The 15,668-nt window shown below is 62.9% G+C and overlaps 1 protein-coding gene across 2 annotated transcripts; it reads right to left on the bottom strand.

Annotated features, from left to right (window-relative positions):
• Window positions 1–1,084: 1,084 nt before the first annotated feature.
• Window positions 1,085–13,744, bottom strand: CYP4F22 (cytochrome P450 family 4 subfamily F member 22). Of its 2 annotated transcripts, XM_071800700.1 has the most exons (13): window positions 13,524–13,744; window positions 12,205–12,349; window positions 9,491–9,544; window positions 8,812–8,939; window positions 5,920–5,956; window positions 5,721–5,883; window positions 4,463–4,730; window positions 3,131–3,197; window positions 2,928–3,057; window positions 2,721–2,854; window positions 2,563–2,627; window positions 1,565–1,647; window positions 1,085–1,369 (listed from the first exon to the last, which is right to left on the bottom strand). In XM_071800700.1, exons 1-13 carry the CDS (start codon window positions 13,707–13,709, stop codon window positions 1,192–1,194), a joined length of 1,638 nt encoding a protein of 545 aa, XP_071656801.1. In that variant the 5' UTR covers window positions 13,710–13,744; the 3' UTR covers window positions 1,085–1,191. The 2 variants fall into 2 exon arrangements, with proteins under 2 accessions (XP_071656801.1, XP_065715312.1); XM_065859240.2 differs by having other exon boundaries at window positions 5,721–5,956.
• Between the last annotated feature and the right edge of the window lie 1,924 nt (window positions 13,745–15,668).

Raw genomic sequence — 15,668 nt, 5'->3', positions numbered from 1 at the left:
CATGGGGGGACATGTCCATGGATGGTGACACGTGGCATGGGAGGACATGTCCATGGGTGGTGACACATGGCCCAGGGGACACGTCTATGGATGGTGACATGTGGCCCAGGGGACATGTCAATAGATGTCACATGTGGCCCAGGGGACATGTCCATGGGTGGTGACACATGGCATGGGGAGACATGTCCATGGATGGTGACACGTGGCCCAGGGGACACATCCATGGTGGGTGACACGTGGCCCAGGGGACTCATCCATGGACAGTGACACATGGCATGGGGGGACATGTCCATGGGTGGTGACACATGGCATGGGGGGACCTGTCTGTGAATGGTGACACGTGGCATGGGGGGACATGTCCATGGGTGGTGACACATGGCATGGGGGGACATGTCTATGGATGGTGACACGTGGCCCAGGGGACATGTCAATAGATGTCACATGTGGCCCACGGGACATGTCCATGGGTGGTGACATATGGCATGGTGGGACATGGCTGTGGATGGTGACACGTGGCCCAGGGGACACGTCCACGGGGGGTGACATGGGGCCCAGGGGACTCATCCATGGACAGTGACACATGGCACGGGGGGACATGTCCATGGGTGGTGACACGTGGCATGGGGGGACATGTCTGTGGATGGTGACACGTGGCATGGAGGGACATGTCCATGGGTGGTGACACATGGCATGGGGGGACATGTCTATGGATGGTGACACGTGGCCCAGGGGACATGTCAATAGATGTCACATGTGGCCCACGGGACATGTCCATGGGTGGTGACATATGGTATGGTGGGACATGGCTGTGGATGGTGACACGTGGCCCAGGGGACACGTCCACGGGGGGTGACATGGGGCCCAGGGGACTCATCCATGGACAGTGACACATGGCATGGGGGGACATGTCCATGGGTGGTGACACATGGCATGGGGGGACCTGTCTGTGAATGGTGACACGTGGCATGGGGGGACATGTCCATGGGTGGTGACACATGGCATGGGGGGACATGTCCATGGATGGTGACACATGGCATGGGGGGACATGTCCATGGGTGGAGTCACACGGCCCAGGGGACACATCCACGAGCGGTGACATGTCACCCTTTATTCCCCGCTGCCCTGGGCAGGGTGTCCCCACATGTGTCCCCACGTGTGTCCCCACGTGTGTCCCCTGTCCCCCCGTGTCCCTCAGGCCCCCGCGGGCAGCGGCTCCACCCGCAGCCACAGCCCGTCCTGGGCGCGCAGGACCAGCTCGGGCTTGCGCCGCGGCGGCCGCGCCGTCTCGGGCCGCATCCGGAACCGCGCCACCGTCAGCGCCGCCACCGCCTTCATCTCGGCCATGGCGAAGCTCTGCCCGATGCAGTCCCTGCCACCGCGGCCACAGTGTCACCTCCGCGGGGACACGGGGGACAGCAGAACCCCCCCAGCCCGGGTGGAACGTCCCCAAAGGTGCGGATGGTGTTGTCCCCAAACGTCACGGTTTGGGGACAACCACCCGCTCAGAACACAACGGGGCTGGGGGTGTGACAGGTGGGGACGCTGGTGTCCCTGCCACGCTCACCTGGGACCGGCGGAGAAGGGGACAAAGGCCAACGGGGACCGTCCCTTGCTGTTCTCCGGGCTGAACCGCAGCGGGTTGAAGACCTGGAGTGACAAGGATGTTGTCACATCATGGGGACACGGCTGGGCCTGCCCGTGGTGACAGGGACATCCCACTGTCCCTGCCCATGGTGATGGGGACATCCTGCTGTCCTGAGGTGACAAGGACATCCCTCTGTCCCTGCCTATGGTGACAGGGACACCCACAATCCTGAGCTGATGGGGACATCCCGTTATCCCTGCCCATGGTGACAAGGACATCCCGTTATCCCTGCCCACAGTAATGGGGACACCCTGCTGTCCCACGGTGACAGGGACATCCTGTTATCCCTGCCCATGGTGACAGGGACACCCCACTGTCCCACGGTGACAGGGACATCCTGCTGCCCACTGTCCTGTGGTGATGGGGAAATCCTGCTGTCACTGCCCCTGGTGACAGGGACATCCCACTGTCCCATGGTGATGGGGACACCACACTATCCCGGCCCATGGTGACAGGGACACCCCGCTGTCCCGTGGTGACAGGGACACCCTGCTATCCCTTCCCATGGTGACAGGGACACCCCGCTGTCCCGTGGTGACAGGGACACCCTGCTATCCCTTCCCATGGTGACAGGGATACCCCGCTGTCCCGTGGTGACAGGGACACCCTGCTATCCCTTCCCATGGTGACAGGGACACCCCGCTGTCCCGTGGTGACAGGGACACCCTGCTATCCCTTCCCATGGTGACAGGGACACCCCGCTGTCCCGTGGTGACAGTGACACCCTGCTATCCCTTCCCATGGTGACAGGGACACCGCGCTGTCCCGTGGTGACAGGGACACCCTGCTATCCCTTCCCATGGTGACAGGGACACCCCACTGTCCCGTGGTGACAGGGACACCCTGCTATCCCTTCCCACGGTGACAGGGACACCCCGCTGTCCCACACCGATGCCACCCGTGCCGCGTGGCTCTACCTCAGGCTCGGGCCAGACATCCGGGTTGTGGTGGGTCCCGTAGATGCTCATCAGGCAGGTGACCCCTGGATGGACAGAGACACCCCCTTAGGGACAGGGGCCAGCAGTGCCGGTGACATCGGGGCCAGCAGTGCCGGTGACACCGGGGCCAGCCATACCCTTGGGGACAACGCGCCCGTCGCGCAGCGTGACATCGCGGGCGCAGCGGCGTGAGACGGCGGTGACGGGCGGGTGCAGGCGCAGACTCTCCTTGATGCACATGGTGGTGAAGGGCAGGTGGGACAAGTCCTCCCTGGGGACAAGGGACATTGGCACCGGCGTCCCCGAGGCGCCTGGGTGGGCGGTGACACCGGGGGACCCCTCACCACTCGATGTCCTCGGTGTCCCTGCCCCGGAGGAGCTCCAGGACCTCCTGGCGACATCGCTCTTGGTAATGGGGGTGATGGGCCAGGTTGTAGAGTAGCCAGGCCAGGCCGCTGGCCGTCGTGTCGTGGCCTGCGGGGACACGGGCTGAGCGGGGGACACGGGTGTCCCCTCCCGGCGGTGGCAGCGGGGGGCTCGTCCTCACCCTCAAACATGAAGGTGTCGGCCTCGGCCGCCACGTCCTCGTCCGACAGGGCGTTGCCGTCCTCGTCCTGCAAGGGCCAGCGTGGCAACCAAGGGGACAGCCAGGGCCACCACACTGTGGCCAAGACTCCCGTGGCCACCATCCCTTTGGACATCATCCCCTGGGCCACCACCATCTCTGTGGCCACCACCATTCCCATGGCCACCACCATCCCCATGGCCACCACCATCTTCCCATGGCCACCATCCCCTTGGACACCATCCCCTGGGCCACCACCATCTCCCCTTGGCCACCACCATTCCCATGGCCACCATCTCCCTATGGCCATCACCATCTCCCCATGGCCACCATCCCCTTGGCCACCATCCCCTTGGCCACCATCTTGTTGGTCACCATCCCCCTGGCCACCACCATCTCTGTGGCCACCACCATCTCCCCTTGGCCACCACCATCCCCATGGCCACCACCATGCTACTATGGCCACCACCCGATGGCCAACCCTCCCCATGGCCACCACTATGCTGCTATGGTCACCACCTAATGGCCAACCCTCCCCTTGGCCACCATCATCTTCCCATGGCCACCACCATCTCCCCATGGCCGCCATCCCCTTGACCACCACCATCTCTGTGGCCACCATCATCCCCACGGCCACCACCATCTCCCCATGGCCACCATCATCTTCCCATAGTCAACCCTTGGCCACCACCATCCCCATGGCCACCACCATCCCCATGGCCACCACCATGCTGCTATGGCCACCACCCAATGGCCAACCCTCCCCTTGGCCACCACCATCTCCCCATGGCCACCACCTTCTCCATGGCCAACCCTCCCCATGGTCACCATCATCTCCCCATGGCCAACCCTCCCCATGGCCACCACCATCTCCCCATGGCCAATCCTTGGCCACCACCATTCCCATGGCCACCACTATGCTGCTATGGCCACCACTCAATGGCCAACCCTCCCCGTGGCCACCACCATCTTCCCATGGCCACCACCTCCCCATGGCCAACCATCCCTTTGGCCACCACCACCTCCATGGCCAACCCTCCCCTTGGCCACCACCATCCCCATGGCCACCACCATGCTGCTATGGCCACCACCATCTCCATGGTCCACCCTCCCCATGGCCACCCCCATTTCCCCATGGCCACCACCTTCTCCATGGCAAACCATCCCTTTGGCCACCACCATCTCCATGGCCAACCCTCCCCATGGCCACCACCTCCCCATGGCCAACCCTCCCCATGGCCACCACCTCCCCATGGCCAACCATCCCCATGGCCACCACCCTCCAGCCACCCATGGCCACCACCCCACGCTGACCTTAGCGAGCAGGAGCAGGTCAATGAAGTCCATCCTACGCCCCTGGTGGCCCTCTGGCCAGGCCTGGTGGCCCATGCGGCGCAGCTCCTGGCGCCGGCGCTGCACCACGGCGGCCGTGAAGGCGTGGACGGTGGTGCAGGCTCGGGAGAAGCGGCGCCCGTCACCCGACAGGCGGTAGAGCCACGTTGGGTGATGGAGCAGGCGCCGCTGGCGTCTCACCACCAGGGTGCTCAGCTCCATGATGGCCTGGATGTACTCGCCGTGCTGCCTGGGGACGGAGGGGACGGTCACCAGGGACAGCGGGGACAGCTGGGGATGGTCACTGGGGACAGTGGGGACAGCTGGGATGGTCACTGGGGGACAATGGGGACAGTCACTGGGAACACCAGGGACAACTGGGGATGGTGACCAGGGGACAGTGGGAACAGTGGGGACGATCACTGGGGACACCAGGGACAACTGGGGATGGTCACTGGGGACAGTGGGGACAGTGGTGACGGTCAGTGGGGACAGCTGGGGTCAGTCACTGGGGACAGTGGGGACAGTCGGGATGGTCACTGGGGGACAATGGGGACGGTCACTGGGAACACCAGGGACAACTGGGGATGGTGACCAGGGGACAGTGGGAACAGCAGGGACAGTCCCTGGGGACACCAGGGACAGAGGGGACGGTCACTGGTGACAGAAGGGATGGTCACTGGGGGACAGTGGGGACAGTCACTGGGGACACCAGGGACAACTGGGGATGGTCAGTGGGGACAGCAGGGACAGCGGGGATGGTCACTGGGAACAATGGGGACAGTCACTGGGGACACCTGAGACAACTGGGGATGGTCACCAGGGGACAGCGGGGACAGCGGGGATGGTCACTGGGGACAATGGGGATGGTCAGTGGGGACACCAGGGACAACTGGGGTTGGTCACTGGGGATAGTGGGGACAGTCACTGGGGACAGCAGGGGCAGCAGGGATGGTCACTGGGGGACAGTGGGGACAGCGGGGACAGTCACTGGGGACACTGGGGACAGTCACTGGGGACAGTGGGGACAATGGGGATGGTCATTGGGGAAAGTGGGAACAGTCACTGGGGACAGTGGGGACAGCAGGGACAGTCACTGGGGACAGCAGGGACAGTCACTGGGGACAGCGGGGACAGTCACTGGGGACAGTGGGGACAGCTGAGATGGTCACTGGGGACAGCTGAGATGGTCACTGGGGCCAGCGGGGACGGTCACTGGGGACAGGGAGATGTCCCCCACCGCGGGCAGTGGTTCTGCTGGCCGAAGATGCAGCTCTGCAGCGTGTCCAGGGTCAGGAGGCTGAGCTGGCCCAGCACCTCCTGTGCCACTGCCGGTGTCCCTGCCGGTGTCCCTGCCGGTGTCCCTGCCGGTGTCCCTGTCGATGTCCCTGACGGTGTCCCTGTCGATGTCCCTGACGGTGTCCCTGACGGTGTCCCTGCCTGCGCCGCTGCCTCCGCCGCTGCCCGCCACTGCGCCTGCAGGCAGGGGCAGGGATTGGGGCTGGGTGCAGGCAGTGGGTGCAGGTTGGGGTTCGGGTGCAGGTTGGGCTTCAGGTGCAGGTTGGGGTTCAGGTGCAGGTTGGGGTTCAGGTGCAAGTTGAGGTTCAGGTGCAGGTTGGGGTTCAGGTGCAAGTTGGGGCTCAGGTGCAAGTTGGGGTTCAGGTGCAGGTTGGGGTTCAGGTGCAGTTTGGGGTTCAGGTGCAGGTTGGGGTTCAGGTGCGGGTTGGGGTTCAGGTGCAGGTTGGGCTGGTGCAGGCAGCAGGTTCAGGTGCAGGTTGGGGTTCAGGTGCAAGTTGAGGTTCAGGTGCAGGTTGGGGTTCAGGTGCAGGTTGGGGTTCAGCTGCAAGTTGGGGTTCAGGTGCAGGTTGGGGTTCAGGTGCAAGTTGGGGTTCAGGTGCAGGTTGAGGTTCAGGTGCAAGTTGGGGTTCAGGTGCAGGTTGGGGTTCAGGTGCAAGTTGAGGTTCAGGTGCAGGTTGGGGTTCAGGTGCAGGTTGGGGTTCAGCTGCAAGTTGGGGTTCGGGTGCAGGTTGGGGTTCAGGTGCAAGTTGGGGTTCAGGTGCAGGTTGAGGTTCAGGTGCAAGTTGGGGTTCAGGTGCAGGTTGGGGTTCAGGTGCAAGTTGAGGTTCAGGTGCAGGTTGGGGTTCAGGTGCAGGTTGGGGTTCAGGTGCAAGTTGGGGTTCAGGTGCAGGTTGGGGTTCAGGTGCAGGTTGAGGTTCAGGTGCAAGTTGAGGTTCAGGTGCAGGTTGGGGTTCAGGTGCAGGTTGAGGTTCAGGTGCAAGTTGGGGTTCAGGTGCAGGTTGGGGTTCAGGTGCAGGTTGGGGTTCAGGTGCAAGTTGGGGTTCAGGTGCAAGTTGGGGCTCAGGTGCAAGTTGGGGTTCAGGTGCAGGTTGGGGTTCAGGTGCGGGTTGGGGTTCAGGTGCAGGTTGGGGTTCAGCTGCAAGTTGGGGTTCAGGTGCAGGTTGGGGTTCAGGTGCAAGTTGGGGCTCAGGTGCAAGTTGGGGTTCAGGTGCAGGTTGGGGTTCAGGTGCAGGTTGAGGTTCGGGTGCAGGTTGGGGTTCAGGTGCGGGTTGGGGTTCAGGTGCAGGCAGCAGGTTCAGGTGCAGGCAGCGGGTGCAGGTGCAGGCAGGGATCAGGCAGCAGGTGCTCACAATGCAGGCAGTGGGTGAAGGACCGAGTTGGGGTGCAGGTAGCGGGTGTAGGTTGGGGTTCATGTGCAGGCAGGAGGTTCATGTGCAGGCAGCAGTTCATGTGCAGGCAGCGGGTGCAGGTGCAGGCAGGAGTTCATATGCTGGCAGTGGGTTCATGTGCAGGTTGGGGTTCATGTGCAGGTTGGGGTTCACGTGTAGGCAGGAGGTTCATGTGCAGGCAGGAGGTTCATGTGCAGGCAGCGGGTGCAGGTGCAGGCAGGGGTTCACGTGCAGGCAGGAGGTTCATGTGCAGGCAGGGGTTCATATACAGGTAGCAGGTTCATATGCAGGCAGCGGGTTCATAGGCAGGCAGCCATTCATAGGCAGGCAGCAGTTCATGTGCAGGCAGCAGTTCATGTGCAGGCAGCAGTTCATGTAGAGGCAGCGGGTTCATGTGCAGGCAGGGGTTCACGTTCAGGCAGCAGTTCATGTGCAGGCAGGATTGGGGTGCAGACAGGGTTGGGGTGCAGGCAGTGGGTGCAGGCAGGATTGGGGTGCAGACAGGGTTGGGGTGCAGGCAGTGGGTGCAGGCAGGGTTGGGGTGCAGGCAGTGGGTGCAGGCAGGATTGGGGTGCAGACAGGGTTGGGGTGCAGGCAGTGGGTGCAGGCAGGGTTGGGGTGCAGGCAGTGGGTGCAGGCAGGATTGGGGTGCAGACAGGGTTGGGGTGCAGGCAGTGGGTGCAGGTAGGGTTGGGGTGCAGACAGGGTTGGGGTGCAGGCAGTGGGTGCAGGTAGGGTTGGGGTGCAGGCAGTGGGTGCAGGCAGGGTTGGGGTGCAGGCAGTGGGTGCAGGCAGGATTGGGGTGCAGACAGGGTTGGGGTGCAGGCAGTGGGTGCAGGCAGGGTTGGGGTGCAGGCAGTGGGTGCAGACAAGGTTGGGGTGCAGGCAGGGTTGGGGTGCAGGTAGGGTTGGAGTGCAGGCAGTGGGTGCAGGCAGTGGGTGCAGGCAGGGTTGGGGTGCAGGCAGTGGGTGCAGACAAGGTTGGGGTGCAGACAGGGTTGGGGTGCAGGCAGTGGGTGCAGGCAGGATTGGGGTGCAGGCAGTGGGTACAGACAGGGTTGGGGTGCAGGCAGGGTTGGAGTGCAGGCAGTGGGTGCAGACAGGGCTGGAGTGCAGACAGGGTTGGGGTGCAGGCAGTGGGTGCAGGCAGTGGGTGCAGGCAGGGTTGGAGTGCAGGCAGGGTTGGGGTGCAGGCAGTGGGTGCAGGCAGGATTGGGGTGCAGGCAGGGTTGGGGTGCAGGCAGTGGGTGTAAGCAGTGGGTGCAGGCAGGGTTGGGGTGCAGGTAGGGTTGGGGTGCAGGCAGTGGGTGCAGACAAAGTTGGGGTGCAGGCAGGATTGGGGTGTAGGCAGGGCTGGGGTGCAGGCAGTGGGTGCAGGCAGGGCTGGGGTGCAGGCAGTGGGTACAGGCAGGGTTGGGGTGCAGGCAGTGGGTGCAGGCAGGGCTGGGGTGCAGGCAGTGGGTGCAGGCAGGGCTGGGGTGCAGGCAGGGTTGGGGTGCAGGCAGTGGGTGCAGGCAGGGTGCAGGCAGTGGCTGCAGGCAGGGTGAAGGCAGTGGGTGCAGGCAGGATTGGGGTGCAGGCAGAATTGGGGTGCAGGCAGGGTTGGGGTGCAGGCAGAATTGGGGTGCAGGCAGCGGGTCTCACGTGCAGGCGGCGGGTGCAGCGGTTGAACGCGTCCATGTGTCCCCGCAGGACGTCCCCGTGGAAGGCCGGGGACAACAGGCGCCGGTGACGCTGCCACTTGCGCCCCTCGCTCAGCAACAGCCCGTCCCCTGTGGGGACACCGCACCCGCCCCGTGGTGACACCCACCCCATGGTGACACCCACCCCATGGTGACACTGGCCCCACGGTGACACCCGTGCCATGGTGACACCCAGTCCATGGTGACACTGGACCCCCATGACACCAGACCTATGGTGACACCAGCCCCATGGTGACACTGGTCCCACGGTGACACCCGTCCCATGGTGACACCCAGCCCATGGTGACACCGGACCCCCATGACACCTGACCTATGGTGACACCAGCCTCATGGTGACACCGGTCCCACGGTGACACCCGTCCCATGGTGACACCCAGTCCATGGTGACACCAGACCCCCATGACACCTGACCTATGGTGACACCAGCCCCATGGTGACACTGGCCCCATGGTGATACCGGACCTGTCATGACACCTGTCCCACGGTGACACCGGACCCTCCGTGACACTCGTCCCATGGTGACACCAGCCCCATGGTGCCACCCATCCCATGGTGACACCCGCCCCATGGTGACAAAGGCCCCAGGGCACCCATGGGTGCTGCCCCCAGCACCCACTCACCCAGCCAGGGCCTGAGGAAGCCGTAGAACTTCTGGTCCTTGGGGGCCACGAAGGCTGCGGGAGGGGACAGGGGTGGTGACGGTGACAATGAGGTGACATCGGGGACCCCAGGGGACACCAGGGGAGGAGACACCCGTCTGCACCCATAAGCACCTCAGCGGGCGGTTGGGTGCAACCAGGACACTTGACTGGACCTGGTGACACCCCTGGGTGACTCTGGGGACCCTAAGGGACATGTTGGTAGCCACAATGGGGTGACATTTGTGTTGGCCATGGGTGACACCCCTGAGTGGCCCTGGGGACCCTCAGGGACAGGTTGGTGGCCACTATGGGTGACACTTGGGCACTCACTGGACCACCCAAGGGTGACACCTTTAGGTGGCCCCAGGGACCCTCAAGGACAGTTGGTGGTCACTATGGGGTGACACTTGCGTTGGCCATGGATGACACCCCTGGGTGACTCTGGAGACCCTTGGTGGCCACCACAGGTGCTGGGACATGACCAGGTGACCGGGTTGGCCACAGTGACACCCCTGGGTGGCCCTGGGGACCCTCAGGGACAGGTTGGTGGCCACTATGGGGTGACATTTGCATTGGTCATGGGTGACACCCCTGGGTGACTCTGCGGACCCTCAAGGACAGGTTGGTGGCCACTATGGGGTGACACTTGGGCACTCACTGGACCATCCAAGGGTGACAGCTTTGGGTGGCCCCAGGGAGCTTCAAGGACAAGTTGGTGGTCACTATGGGGTGACACTTGCGTTGGCCATGGGTGACACCTCTGGGTGACTCTGGGGTCCCTCGGGGACATGTTGGTGGTCACTATGGGGTGACACTTGCGTTGGCCATGGGTGACACCCCTGGGTGACTCTGGAGACCCTTGGTGGCCACCACAGGTGCTGGGACGTGACCAGGTGACCGGGTCGGCCACAGTGACACCCCTGGGTGGCCCTGGGGACCCTCAGGGACAGGTTGGTGGCCACTATGGGGTGACATTTGCATTGGTCATGGGTGACACCTCTGGGTGACTCTGGGGACCCTCAAGGACAGGTTGGTGGTCACTATGGGGTGACACTTGCATTGGCCATGAGTGACACTTCTGGGTGACTTTGGGGTCCCTTGGGGACATGTTGGTGGCCACTGTGGGGTGACATTTGCATTGGTCATGGGTGACACCCCTGGGTGACTCTGCGGACCCTCAAGGACAGGTTGGTGGCCACTATGGGGTGACACTTGGGCACTCACTGGACCATCCAAGGGTGACAGCTTTGGGTGGCCCCAGGGAGCTTCAAGGACAAGTTGGTGGTCACTATGGGGTGACACTTGCGTTGGCCATGGGTGACACCTCTGGGTGACTCTGGAGACCCTTGGTGGCCACCACAGGTGCTGGGACATGACCAGGTGACCGGGTTGGCCACAGTGACACCCCTGGGTGGCCCTGGGGACCCTCAGGGACAGGTTGGTGGCCACTATGGGGTGACATTTGCATTGGTCATGGGTGACACCCCTGGGTGACTCTGCGGACCCTCAAGGACAGGTTGGTGGCCACTATGGGGTGACACTTGGGCACTCACTGGACCATCCAAGGGTGACAGCTTTGGGTGGCCCCAGGGAGCTTCAAGGACAAGTTGGTGGTCACTATGGGGTGACACTTGCGTTGGCCATGGGTGACACCTCTGGGTGACTCTGGAGACCCTTGGTGGCCACCACAGGTGCTGGGACATGACCAGGTGACCGGGTTGGCCACAGTGACACCCCTGGGTGGCCCTGGGGACCCTCAGGGACAGGTTGGTGGTCACTATGGGGTGGCATTTGGGTTGGCCATGAGTGACACCCCTGGGTGGCCCTGGGGACCCTCAGGGACAGGTTGGTGGCCACTATGGGGTGGCATTTGGGTTGGCCATGAGTGACACCCCTGGGTGGCCCTGGGGACCCTCAAGGACAGGTTGGTGGCCACTATGGGGTGACACTTGGGCACTCACTGGACCATCCAAGGGTGACAGCTTTGGGTGGCCCCAGGGAGCTTCAAGGACAAGTTGGTGGTCACTATGGGGTGACACTTGCGTTGGCCATGGGTGACACCTCTGGGTGACTCTGGGGTCCCTTGGCGACATGTTGGTGGTCACTATGGGGTGACACTTGCGTTGGCCATGGGTGACACCTCTGGGTGACTCTGGAGACCCTTGGTGGTCACCACAGGTGCTGGGACGTGACCAGGTGACTGGGTTGGCCACAGTGACACCCCTGGGTGGCCCTGGGGACCCTCAGGGACAGGTTGGTGGTCACTATGGGGTGGCATTTGGGTTGGCCATGAGTGACACCCCTGGGTGGCCCTGGGGACCCTCAGGGACAGGTTGGTGGCCACTATGGGTTGACACTTGGGCACTCACTGGACCATCCAAGGGTGACAGCTTTGGGTGGCCCCAGGGAGCTTCAAGGACAAGTTGGTGGTCACTATGGGGTGACACTTGCGTTGGCCATGAGTGACACCTCTGGGTGACTCTGGGGTCCCTCGGGGACATGTTGGTGGTCACTATGGGGTGACACTTGCGTTGGCCATGGGTGACACCTCTGGGTGACTCTGGAGACCCTTGGTGGCCACCACAGGTGCTGGGACATGACCAGGCAACCGGGTTGGCCACGGTGACACCCCTGGGTGGCCCTGAGGACAGGGTGGTGGCCCTGGGGACAGGGTGGTGGCCCCGCTGTCCTACCTGAGGCGGTGAGGACGGGGCGCAGGGTGTCGGGGTGGAAGAGGCGCAGGATGGGGATCCAGGGTGACAGCCACCACAGGCACCCGTCCCGGTACCGGGCCACCAGCGCGGCCACCTGCTGCAGGCCCTCCTCTGTCGCCTGGGCCTTGGGGACACCACGGGGTCAGGGACAGCACTGGGGACACCGCAGTGGCCCCCCAGTGCCACCACCCTGTTCCTGTCACTCCCCAGTGCCACCACCCTGTTTCTGTCACCTCCCCAGTGCCACCACCCTGTTCCCACTGTCCCCCCAAGTCCCATCGCTCTGTCCCCTTAGCGCCACCACCTTGACTGTTACCCCCCCAGTGCCACCACCCTGTCCCCACTGTCCCCCCAGTGCCACCACCCTGTCCCCCCACTGCCACCACCCTGTCCCCACTGTCCCCCCAGTGCCACCACCCTGTTTCTGTCACCCCCCCAGTGCCACCACCCTGTCACCACTGTCTCCCAGAGTGCCACCACCCTGTCCCCCCAGTGCCACCACCCTGTTCCTGTCACCCCCCAGTGCCACCACCCTGTCCCCACTGTCCCCCCAGTGCCACCACCCTGTCCCCCAGTGCCACCACCCTGTCCCTGTCACCCCCCCAGTGCCACCACCCTGTTCCCACTGTCCCCTCAAGTGCCACCGCCCTGTCCCCTTAGTGCCACCACCTTGACCATTACCCCCCCAGTGCCACCACCCTGTTCCCACTGTCCCCCCAGTGCCACCACCCTGTCCCTGTCACCCCCTCAATGCCACCACACTGTCCCCCCAGTGCCACCACCCTGTCCCTGTCACCCCCCCAGTGCCACCACCCTATCCCTGTCAACTCCCAGTGCCACTACCCTGTCCCCCCAGTGCCACCACCCTGTCCCTGTCACCCCCCCAGTGCCACCACCCTGTCCCTGTCACTCCCCAGTGCCACCACCCTGTCCCCCCAGTGCCACCACCCTGTCCCTGTCACTCCCCAGTGCCACCACCCTGTTCCCACTGTCCCCCCAGTGCCACCACCCTGTCCTCTCAGTGCCACCATCCTGTCCCTGTCACTCCCCCAGTGCCACCACTCTGTCCCCCCAGTGCCACCACCCTGTCCTCTCAGTGCCACCATCCTGTCCCTGTCACTCCCCCAGTGCCACCACCCTGTCCCCCCAGTGCCACCACCCTGTCCCTGTCACCCCCCCCGTGCCACCGCCCTGTCCCCGCTGTCCCCTCCCAGGTGCTATTGCCCTGTCCCCACTGTCCCCCCAGTGCCACCTCCTTGTCCCCCCCAGTGCCACCGCCCTGTCCCTTGTCCCCTCACCATCCCGGTGTGCCCCAGCAGCCAATTGCGCCAGGGTGGCCGGGGGAAGCGGTGCAGCTGGTGACAAGTGGCCCAGAAGCGGGTGACAGTGACAGTGACGTCCCAAAGCCACCGCAGCAGCAGCGTCAGGACGAGGGTGGCAACGGCCACCGCGCCCAGGGGACCCAGCGCCCAGGTCGCCGCCATGGCCCCCGCACGCTGGGGACACCGGGGACAGGGCAAAGGTTGGGGGGGGTGGCCACAGGGTCACATGTCCCTGCAGCTGGCTGTCACATCCGGGTGGCTTTGTCACTGACGTGTATCCTGGTGGCTTTGTCACTGTGTGTGCTGGTGGCTTTGTCACCAACCTGTGTCCTGGTGGCTTCATGTCCTGATGTGTCCTGGTGGCTTTGTCACTGTGTGTCCTGGTGGCTTGGTCCCCTGATGTGTGTCCTGGTGGCTTTGTCCCCAACATGTGTCCTGGTGGTTGCATGTCCTGGTGGCTTTGTCACTGATGTGTGTCCTGGTGGCTTTGTCACTGTGTGTCCTGGTGGCTTTGTCCCCAACATGTGTCCTGGTGGCTTCATGTCCTGGTGGCTTTGTCACTGTGTGTCCTGGTGGCTTTGTCCCCAACATGTGTCCTGGTGGTTTCATGTCCTGGTGGCTTTGTCACTGTGTGTCCGGGTGGCTTCATGTCCTGATGTGTGTCCTGGTGGCTTTGTCCCCTGACGTGTGTCCTGGTGACTTTGTCACCGTGTGTCCTGGTGACTTTGTCACCATGTGTCCTGGTGGCTTTGTCCCCTGATGTGTGTCCTGGTGGCTTTGTCCCCTGATTTGTGACCTGGTGGCTTTGTCACTGACATGTGTCCTGGTGGCTTCATGTCCTGACGTGTGTCCTGGTGGCTTTGTCACCAACGTGTGTCCTGGTGGCTTCGTGTCCTGATATGTGTCCTGGTGGTTTTGTCACTGTGTGTCCTGGTGGTTTTGTCCCCAACATGTGTCCTGGTGGCTTCGTGTCCTGGTGGCTTTGTCACTGATATGTGTCCTGGTGGCTTTGTCACCAACGTGTGTCCTGGTGGCTTCATGTCCTGATGTGTCCTGGTGGCTTTGTCCCCTGATGTGTGTCCTGGTGGCTTTGTCCCCAAAATGTGTCCTGGTGGTTGCATGTCCTGGTGGCTTTGTCACCAATGTGTGTCCTGGTGGCTTCATGTCCTGATGTGTCCTGGTGGCTTTGTCACCAACGTGTGTCCTGGTGGCTTCATGTCCTGACATGTGTCCTGGTGGCTTTGTCCCCAACATGTGTCCTGGTGGCTTTGTCACTGTGTGTCCTGTTCCTGTCACCCCCCAGTGCCACCACCCTGTCCCCACTGTCCCCCCAGTGCCACCACCTTGTCCTCTCAGTGCCACCATCCTTTGTCACTGTGTGTCCTGGTGGCTTTGTCCCCAACATGTGTCCTGGTGGCTTCATGTCCTGGTGGCTTTGTCACTGATGTGCATCCTGGTGGCTTTGTCCCCAACGTGTGTCCTGGTGGCTTCATGTCCTGTGCACACACACACACGTATGTTTGCACCTCCTGCACGTGCACACACACGTATGTATACACACACATGTACATGTGCACCCATGCACGAGCACATGCACACACGTATGTATGCACACACCCCATGCACACACACGTGTGCACTCCCTTGCACAAGCACACGCGCCTTGTGCACACACACGTAGGTGTGCACCCATACACATGCACACACACACATATGTGTGCACCCATGCGCACACACACACGTGTGTATGCACACACACATATATGTATGCACACACACCCCATGCACACACACGTGTGCACCCCCTGCACAAGCACACACACCTTGTGCACACACACGTATGCACACACACCCCGTGCACACACACGTATGTTTGCACCTCCTGCACATGCACACACACGTATGTATGCACACACACCCCATGCACACACACACGTGCACCTCCTGCACAAGCACACGCGCCTTGTGCACACACACATATATATGCACACACACATATGTGTGCACCCATGCACATGCACACACCCACATATGTGTGCACCCATGCACACGCACACATACGTATGTATGCACACGCATGTGCACCCATGCATGAGCACACACACATATATGTACGCACAC

The sequence above is a fragment of the Patagioenas fasciata genome, chromosome 32 (genome assembly GCF_037038585.1).
Source record: "Patagioenas fasciata isolate bPatFas1 chromosome 32, bPatFas1.hap1, whole genome shotgun sequence".
Taxonomy (NCBI): Eukaryota; Metazoa; Chordata; class Aves; order Columbiformes; family Columbidae; genus Patagioenas; species Patagioenas fasciata.
The sequence above is the reverse complement of the archived record's forward strand: the minus strand, read 5'-3'. Positions and strand labels throughout refer to the sequence as shown.